Source organism: Pyrus communis, chromosome 6 (genome assembly GCF_041283825.1).
Source record: "Pyrus communis isolate YQ-2024b chromosome 6, ASM4128382v1, whole genome shotgun sequence".
NCBI classification, from domain to species: domain Eukaryota; kingdom Viridiplantae; phylum Streptophyta; class Magnoliopsida; order Rosales; family Rosaceae; genus Pyrus; species Pyrus communis.
In genome coordinates this window covers 16,839,527-16,849,929 of record NC_142570.1, presented here as the reverse complement: position 1 = coordinate 16,849,929, position 10,403 = coordinate 16,839,527, and the positions used below count along the sequence as shown (strand labels likewise).

General features: G+C 37.2%; 1 protein-coding gene across 1 annotated transcript; it reads left to right on the top strand.

The window, feature by feature from the left end:
* Window positions 1-5,642: 5,642 nt before the first annotated feature.
* LOC137711640 (MYB-like transcription factor ODO1) lies at window positions 5,643-7,471 on the top strand. The gene is made up of 2 exons (XM_068450894.2): window positions 5,643-6,009; window positions 6,686-7,471. The coding sequence occupies exons 1-2, from the start codon at window positions 5,747-5,749 to the stop codon at window positions 7,326-7,328; spliced, it is 906 nt and encodes a 301-aa protein (XP_068306995.2). The 5' UTR covers window positions 5,643-5,746; the 3' UTR covers window positions 7,329-7,471.
* Window positions 7,472-10,403: the final 2,932 nt, after the last annotated feature.

Sequence of the window (10,403 nt, the reverse complement as noted above, 5' to 3'; positions counted from 1 at the left end):
TAGTTGTGGTGTGTGAAATGGAGAGATGGAGTTTGGATTCTAAGGGAGACTCACGGCTAAGAGAGAAAGGGATGTGTTTGTGGTGTGTTGTGTATGAAAATGAGATGTTCCATGAATGAATGAATGCAAGGGTATTTATAGGAGTAGTGGAGGGAACATATGGCTATGTCATTTGTAGGTGAAGTAGGTGGATGTTGTAGGTGAAGTAGGTGGATGTTGTAGGTGAAGTGGATGTTGTAGGTGAAGTAGGTGGATGTTGTAGGTGAAGTAGGTGGATGTTGTAGGTGAAGTGGATGTTGTAGGTGAAGTGGATGTTGTAGGTGAAGTAGGTGGATGTTGTAGGTGAAGTAGGTGGATGATATGTTAAGTGATAAGTGATAAGTGATATGATATGTGGTTATGATATGATAAGTGGTTAAGTGATATGATATGTGGTGATGATAAGTGATAAGTGCATGTGGGTTAACTAATGAAGGAAATGCATGTGCAATGACAATGTGTTAGAATGGATGTGTGTTATGCATGGCATGATTGGGATTAGGAAAGGTTTAAATGTCCTAAAACTAAAGAGAACAAGGTTCCAACACTTTGGCTCCAATTAGGTCTTCAATTTCGTCCAACACTTTGGCTTCAAGCATAAGCTATCCGTCCTTAGCCCAAAAGTGCTCCAAAAGTCTCCAAAATGCATCTTTTTGCTCCTTTAGCCCTTTGGACCTACAAACACACGAAAATAGCTTAAAGTACCAAAATAACTAAAGAAACATAACGTAAATGTACGAGAACAAGCCATTTAAGTCGCATAAATATGCTCCTATCAGGTAGCAATCAAGCAAAGGAAGTATAAAACATTCCCAAAATTCAGCTCAAGGGAGAAAACTCCCTTGAATTCGGCAAAAGGGTCTAAAGTGAGCTTAAAACCGAATGCATCTTCACAAAACAAGCAAGAATTGAAGACTATTCACAAAATAGGCCATAAAGCCTCTATAATTCGGCCAAGGGAGTAAAGGTGGCTGAAATTAAGACACAACATATGCCTAAATTATCCCATGGACCAATCAAGACACAAATCAAAGCTAAATCCATCAAAAGGCAAGCTTGAAGTCTATAAATACAAGTTCCTCCCACAAGTATAGGGTCGAAAAAAATCTATATTGAGAAGAACCTCTGCACAAATCTTTGAAGACTAATACGCTGCCAAAGCTCAATTCGAAGAATGCACAACCCAAGCGAAAGCTTTCTATTGACCAAAGTCAAAGCACTCCTTAAAGAATCAACAAGCACCTATGCCGATTCCTTCAAGACTTTGTTGCAAGCTCAAAACTTGGAACGAAGTTCGTTTCAAGATCAAGTCGCGAAGACCCTTGAATAAACGAAATCTTGCATCAATATCATCTTTGCCCTAAACCTAAGGTAAAGATCATCCACGCATTGTTTCAAGCTCAAAACTTGAAGCAATCATTCAATTGTTCGTCCGAGATCAAGTCATCGCAACCCTTGGATCAACAACCTACACATCTACATCAAATTTGAAGACTAAATCAGAGGAAAATTGTAAACAAAGATTGTAACCTACAAATTCATCAATACAAATCTACTTTGTACACGTGTTCTCGTTTCATTAGTTACAGAATTTTCATGTTTACAGTGGCAATTTCCCCCCTCCCCCCCATTTCTAGGGTGTTCTTCCAATGACTTCCCTCTCTCTTTAGAACTTTCTATCTCTCTCTTTCTCTCTCTCTCTATTTCCCTCTGTTCTCTCTATTCTCTCTTTGGGAAACTCTCTCCCTCTCATCTATGTATTTTCTCATCCCCGAGCCACCTTACCTCGGCGAGATTGTGATAATTTAACCCTATCACCACTAGCCATTTATGCGACCAGAAACGATGGGACGAGCCCTGAGCTCACTGGTCTTTCTTCCCCTTCACGATGAGTTGCTGTTCATCATCTCCGGCAACCTCTCGCTGATGCTGACATAAGTAAGCTTCGGAAACATTCTAAACCTTCTCCTCTAATTCTCATGGTCTATTTTTTATTGTGTTTGGGTGTTTTGAACGACGGAATTGCATGTACAAAGCGAGAGTAAAATTCCCAGTTTTTGGCGAGGAATCCGGCAGCTTTTGAGCAGTTTTCCTGCCAACTTCGGCCATATCATAAGCCCCAATGGGTATGTATTGATTCCCTACTTTCCTAGCTTCACTTCGATTTTTATATCTCTGGAAATGGTTAAGTTTTGACCCAAAAATGGAGCTAGGGAAGTTTCCCAGCCAAAATTCCCAGCTCCGGCCTTCTTCTTCATTGGGTCCGGTGACCCACAAGCTATACGGGTGGAGCCCATGTACCTTTGGCGGTGAATTTTTCAGTGACCCATCTCAGCACATGGCCTTCCAGGCCGCCGCCCCATGGTAGCGCGTAAGGGAACCTAAGGTCCCTCCTTAGGTTTTTCGACGTGCCGAATCTGAATCCGATGTCTGTTTTCTAAATTTCAGTTGTTTTAGTAGAGTTTTATTGAATGGCCTCTATTTGTGTTTAGGTGCGTCGGTGGGAAGTGACCCATCCTTCCTAAGCGGCTCCCTAGGCAGTAGAATACTGTGAGTGGACCCCTTCTCAACTTGTATATTTTTATAAAATATTAGGCTTGCATTCACGAAAAACATGATTTCATGATTTTACGTTTTATGCACTATTTGTGATTTATCGAATTTACGTTTTAGTAAGGGTTATGAATTATTGGATTTTCGTATATGAAATTCTAAGGATTTACAAATATGAATTATCATGGATTTATGAGATGAAGCTTTGAGCTTTTGAGCTCCGGACTTGATATGAGTATTATGAGATATGTTTTCGGTGCTTATCTAGTGGGTTATCATATAGCACATACGCACAACCGAATATTTAGATGTTTATGGCCATAGGACACAGTTGAGGATATTTATGACATACTCCCAACTTCACTAGCCACGACTAGTGTCGGTGTGTTATGTTATATGTATATGTTTCTTCTTTGGCGTAACCCAGAGTTGTACAGCTTCACCTTCGGGTGATGGACCCATTACATATACAAATATGTTTCTTCTCTGGCGTAACCCAGAGTCGTACAACTTCACCTCGGGTGATGGACCCTATATTTCTTCACTGGTGAAACCCGGTGTCGTACAACTTCACCTTCGAGTGATGGTTATGCCTTCGGGCCACTATGATACCCCTAGTTGAGTACATCATTGATGTGATTTACAGAGGTTTTACGGATTTGCCTTCGGGCGACTATATTACCATTACTAAGCACTGATTTACATGTGCATGTTTTATGAATGTTTTGGCATGCTAGAGTTTTCAGAAAACCTACTATGTAGTACTATATATGTGTTTTCAAAACAGGGGGCTAGTATGTTTAGAAAGAAAATGATTTTCTTATTATTAGTATTAGTATTATAAACTTTGGTCCACTCACCCTTTGTTTTGCGCCCCCTTCAGGAGTTAAAATCGAGGCATGCGATCCCGTAAGGACACTTCCGCATAGATATCTTCGACTCTTCCCTGTGTAGGACCCACTCCTTTGTTCGTACTTTTTATAATAATTCTTTAACATTATTTTTTATTAGTTGTATACCCTGAACATGGTTCTGTATTGGCGTATTTCTTTCTAATTACATATTTGATTTGTATGCATGTTTAAAATGGCTTCGTCACCCTCGGGTGTCGGCTAGCATATGCTTATCCTGATTTTTGGTTATATCGAGATGGGGGCGTGTCATAAGTGGTTAAATAACCAAGTCTTAAAACAATGAGTTCACATAGACTTGGATTTGATAATTGAACAATATTCTCAAATTAAGCATACGTGGTACATTTATAGAACTTAGTAGTACGTGTTAGTATAACAACCAATAGTATAACAACCACTTTTCCATATATGGTCCGTGGCGAAAGTAGTAAACTATTTCTTGCGAGTTGTGAGCTGTTTTACTAAGATCTGCACGCATATATGGACGGGCTTGTTAATGGATGACACATGCATGCATGCATGCTTACTTATCAACGACATTAGCTAGGTTTAGAAATTGGATGATTATAACAAGCGGTGACGAGGACTTCCAATGCTTCAAGTGCATGCAGTTTATGGATTGAAATATATAGATAATATTATAAACTAGTAAAAAATTGTAAAATGGAGGAAAACTAATGAAAAAATGTTTGAAAATGTTGAGTTTTAACGATAAGAACAAAATAAAGGGTAAAATGAATAATACCAGGATTGATTTTTTAGAGTAAAAATATGGTTTTTCGTTAAATTGAATAGTACCGGGAACTTTTCGTTAAAGTTCCCTAATAATGGTAAGTAGCTTAAATGTACATCGGCGTTGATAGTATGTCTAGTTTAGACCACGGTGAGAAGTGTGATATGGCAAGGGAGTACCGATCTCACATGGTTGATCTTATGTGTACGTACAAAGAAAAAGTCAAATGCATCATTGACAATATGGTTGTTGATGGTTTTCTTAATTAGTTACTTCACCAAAAAATATTCTACATATACACGTATATACAACTATGCTATACTAATTAACAGAATTTGTGGATAAAATATCGACGATCACAAATATCACATATCAACTATAAGTTTGCAATACTAATTAATGACTGATTAAACCGACGACATATCAACAGTATATTTATTTTTTAAAGAATGCAGTTAACTGCAACATAAAAAATTTGCATAGATACACATATATATTTATAGAATAATTTTGTATATACGTGTATACAATCTTGTGTGTATATATACACACACTATATTAATTCATGCACATATACAAATATTTACAGTTTTTCTTTAATTTAAACTTTTGGGGCTTTCAAGAGGGACAAATCGTTGCTCCATATCATAGTCTACTAAGTGATATTCAACCCAAATTCAAGGAAATTCTAGAGATTTCCATGCTAGGTGCTGCAATTCTGTAATTGGGCAGTTCAATGAACATGCACATATATAGAAACGGCTAGGGCCTCATTATGTGTTGTTGAACTTGAGCCACTTGCCAAAGTCACGAAACAACTTGAAGAAGAGATGACACAACACAATATACACATACATTTAATTAGGTGAATAAACATGATTTCGTCGACATAATGAAACCCATCTGAGAGCTTAATTTCCCTTAATCAACAAAATCAGAAATTAAAACAAACTTAAATATTCATCTACTTATCAAGCGCTACATGTTGTTAATGTAAAGCAATATTAATTAGGCTTAAAACTTAAAAGAGCAACACCGGATCATACTCCATCAAGATAAGGACACGTAAACGTGGTGATGACGAAATGGGGATGGAATGGTTGAGTAAGAGTGCAATCAAAGCGCAGTGGGTTTGTGTAGGAAAATAGGAAGAAAATATTTGGATGCTTATTACATGTAAGCTAATCTCTCTCTCTCTCTCTCTCTCTCTCTCTCTGTGCCTTTAGGTCACCAATCTTTCACCATCACCCATTTTCTGAAGCTAGACACACCTTAGCACAATGTAGTTCCGACATCCCTTTCACAACCCAATGGTGGACCCTAAAATCTCTCTCTCTCTCTAGAATATTATTGGACATGACATGAGGCCGGCAAAGGTGAGGACTAAGGACTTTATATAAAGGTAGGGGTAGACCTTTTGGGTCTTCAAGGTTTTTACTGGTAGCGTTGGTGAGCCTAATTGAGTACTTTGTTGGTGCTTGCTAGCTAGTCAAAGTACTTTGTTGGTATGGGAAGGCAACCGTGTTGTGACAAACTTGGGGTAAAGAAAGGGCCATGGACTGCCGAGGAGGACAAGAAGCTCATCAGCTTTATTCTCACCAATGGCCAGTGTTGCTGGAGAGCTGTGCCTAAACTCGCTGGCCTTTGCCGGTGTGGTAAGAGTTGCAGGCTCCGTTGGACGAACTATCTCCGCCCCGACTTGAAGAGAGGCCTCCTCACTGAAGCTGAAGAACAGTTGGTTATTGATCTCCACGCTCGTCTTGGAAATAGGTCACCCTCTAATATTCATGTTTCTATGTGCATGATTCATGTACATGTACATGTCAATCATGCAGCATTAGATTTGTGTTTGGGAGCATGAATCCGTACATGTGTTAATGGTTTTATTAATTAAGAATGGTGTTTGGTGGTGAAAAAGGTTGTTTCACCCTTCATCTTAATTTTATTATATATACTATAAAAGACGTCATTTCTTCTTTTTCTTCTTTCTTGAGTTACAAGCTTGGTTTCAAACTTTCTTTTCTCCATAAAGCTGAAAATATTAATGCTGTGGATTAATGCGTTCCACAAAACAAAAACTTAAGATTGACACATTAAAGAAAATGACCTTCAATTTCTTGGTTTAGAAGGGGTTTTTTTACGTATATCATATTTACTACCCATATTATTGATCACGCTCTCATAAAATGGAGATGTATGCATTAATTTAACTTCTTCATATCATATTGTATGCACAAGGCTCAAGAGTAAGATACCCCTCAACATTTGCTTGCTTATAGGTTTAAGTTTAAGCGAGTGCTATTACATGCATCCTACATTTAATTAGTTGATAACTTATGAGAAGCATTAAGCTTATGATCATTATTACAAGTTTTACTAATTAATATATATATATATATATATATATATATATATATATGGTTTTCTGCTTGTTTTGGACATATAGGTGGTCCAAGATTGCAGGCAGATTACCAGGGAGAACAGATAATGAGATCAAGAATCATTGGAACACCCATATCAAGAAAAAGCTGCTTAGGATGGGAATTGATCCTGTCACGCATGAACCCCTCCACAAAGAAGAAGAGTTGCCGTCCAATATTAAGGAAAATAACTCATCATCATCTTCCCATGATCATAGTGATCATGAGAATAATTTGCCAGCTGATAAGTATATAAATGGTCTTCACAATTCACAAGAAAATGATCAAAGCATGGTGAATTCATCAGGATCGGAGGACATAAACTCATCCACTGAAAACTCCTCAACAGGCGCTGAATCAGTGTTGTTAGACAGCATTTGCAACGACAAATTGTTAATGAACACCCTATGGATGGATGAAACACCTCGGATTGATGCATTGTGGAACGACAAAAATCAAGTAGAACTTGATCAAGGAGGGATCAATTACAATATCACTGAGAATAATGGAATGGGCTTCCAATCTAATTGGGATGACAATTGGACATGGCTTTTGGACTGCCAAGACTTTGGTATTCATGATTTTGGTATGGATTGCTTCAGTAATGTGGAAGTAAATGGTATCAACACATTAGAGGTGGGAGAAAAATTAAGCACAACTATCAACTAATCAAATACAAAGCATGCAGTTAATCTTTATTAATAATGTACTAGTGAGGAGAGAGTAGTAGTCAAAATTCAAATGTGCTTACATGTTACAAAGTACCATGTCTGCTGCCTTACTTTTTATTAAGTTCTTGGTGTTGAATTTTATCTGTTACTGTTCTTGGAAGGTCGACGATTAGACCTGCTTCTTAAGAGGTTTCCTCACCACAACCAAAGAAACAGCTAGCGATACCAAATTGCCTAATAAAATGTACAGGTGGTAATATTCGTAAAAGTGTATGTTAGGGAGTTGAATAATATTGTAAAAGTATTCATAGTACTGCTGGGTTTTGCTAAGATGAAGCATCTGTGCATCAATTATGTACTTAAATATTTATGCTGAAATTAAATAAAAAAAAGGTTAGTTTATTTTATTCAATTTTATTTGTTTATAGATTAGAGATATTTTTTTATCTAAATAAAATAAAATATTAGGTGGAATTAATAAGTGCGAGTTCATATTTGTTATGTACTACATTCATATATGAGAAATGAATTATAAATGTGCACATGAACCATGCTTTGAGATAAATCATGCACGATCCCCACAAGTAATACATATTTAAAAATAAAAATAAAAAAAATAAAATAAAAACGATAAAAATAAAAATAAAAAACACCATTCATCGGATCCTCAGATTAATATATTAATTAGCCTTTGCATAGACATCAATTGATCCGGATCCCTGATCTGTACTGCATCATGAATTTTCTTTTCTTTGTTTAGGTGCTTTTTAAAACTAAACTGAAGCTGTTTACGTAGCATGGACCCACTACATTTTCGAGTTCAAAGTTTATAGCTGAAATCCAATTACCCACTTCCGAAGAGGTAGGGATAGCAATTCAACCCGTTAAATATGATAATTGTGGGTAACCATTCGAATGGGACTAATTTGGAATTAGAATTCGGATATTTTTCGAATATGGAGAAAAACCGTGAATATTATTTGGTTACGATTTTCGATATGGTTATAAGAGTTCCCGATCAATAACCATCCCCAAATCTACCCCTATGAATATATAATGTGATATACTATAGGATAAACTAGTTTGTCATCCCTTATTTCTCTTTCTCATTAATTGAAACCTTATTCCTTTGTCATTTTTTATCAAGGTCTCTTGACTTTTCTTCCTATCATTTTTTGAATGTTAAATTATTTATAATGTTATATGCCTAATTTACTGAACAATATAAAAGACAAAGAGAGGGGGTGCGGCAACAATAGAGAGAAAGAGAGATGTGTAATTGTGAGGTGCATGTTAGACCACATCATTGTGCCGTTATTTATAGTAGTACGGAAACTAAATTCCTTACCCTAATAGGATTGCAACTCTAGTCTAAGAGATATGGTAGAATGCCATAAGGATATCATAGATATAATAAGATTTACACAATCACATTCTCAATCTAATATGTCTACAACACTCCCTCTTGAGTGTGTAAATACTCAAACAAAACATCACATCAGGTCTTTAGCGGATGAAGTAGATTAGTTGATGAAGTTGTTGGCACTACGGGTGAATGTTGTCGATGCAAATTTCCTCCATCTCTTATTTTGACGGAAATGCACTTGCAAAACAATCAACACATTTGATCGCAGACCTAAGCCTCACATGCTCACGAGGTCTAGAGGGAGGGGTTAGGCCAATAGATCTTTGATGCCTTAGTTCGTTTCTCTAAAAAGAGTATGTATTTCGGTAATTAATCCTTATTTTAATGCTTTAACTTTTCCTTGCCAAAGGAAAGTGAGTTGTGGGCAGTCGTATTCAACTGCATAGACCTTTAGGGGTGATAAGCTGCGCATGGGAGTATATGGGGAGCTTGCCCATTTAATGAAGGCAATCTTGTCTTTCTTGAGCAAAAGTCCACGTGTCACCTCTAGAATTTTTGAGATTATTTTAGGCTCAACAAGTGCTAATCTTAGATTAACAAAAGTATGCATTGCTAGTAAAACTCACAAAATCTTGCTATGGTAAAACCTAAAGTAAGTGCAAAATGCATGGGCTAAGGAGAAAAGTGAGAAGTATGCATAATGTTAAAAACAAACATCATATGGGTCGAAAGTAGCAAACCTCAAAAGAGTATGATCAGCCCAGGATGTGTGCCTCATCAAAATCTCGTTAAGGTAGCAAAAACCCAATGTGAAAAATGCTCCTAATCATAGGGAAAAGGAGTATATTAAGATCAAGTGAGTATGATTCTGGATACTTCCCCTGAGTTTGACATAACTTCTAAATAAGAGAAAGGACAAGCTATTTAGGTCAGAAAGTTTACTCATATCGATTTCTTGGATGAGCTTCTAAAAAGTAGATTTGGGCAATGACTTTGTGAAGAGATCGACCAGGTTGTCCTAGGAACGGATTTGCTTGACTTCCTAAATCTCATTCATACTCTGGCCAGAGATTCCAAATCATATCATAGAGTATTCTCCCTCAAACAGTTTGAAGGTTAGAGATCCCTTGTTGCGCATTCACTTGCCTCTATGGCTAAGTGGCTTAACCCCAACTATGTCATGGACACCCTCTGATGGAGTGACTTTGACATAGTCAAAGATCAAGGACCTAACCACAACGATAGCACATATCCAATCTAATGGAATTCGATTGAACAATAGTTTTTCCCTTGTTCTTGAAGTTAGGGGCCTCAGTGGCGAGGGAATTGCAGTTATGGGTCAAATTTCCTCCCTTGGCAGGGCCTCTGCTTTGTTGACCTTAGGCTCGTGGTTGGGATTGCTTCCCATTTCCATAGCCACAATGGTCTTTCCATCGTTTGTGGATGCTAGAATTGGTCACATGCGCTTCAAGTGTATCATTCGAGCCAGTAGGTCAAGCTTAATGCTTTTTCATCAAAAGCTAGTTATGCTTTTCAACGAAAAGTAAAATAGAGATGGAATTTGAAAATTTGGTGAACTTATGTGCCCTATATTGTTGTTGTAGGAAAATATTGGTGGCATTAAAGGTCGAAAAGGTCTTATTCAGAAGATATTATTCGATCAAGTCTTCATTACAGAACTAAAATATTGATTGGATTCTACAAACT

Coding starts and splice junctions, on each gene's coding strand:
- LOC137711640 (XM_068450894.2), top strand. CDS start 5,747: ATGGGAAGGCAACCGTGTTGTGACAAACTTGGGGTAAAGAAAGGGCCA. Junction 6,010..6,685: donor CACGCTCGTCTTGGAAATAG/GTCACCCTCTAA, acceptor TTGGACATATAG/GTGGTCCAAGATTGCAGGCA.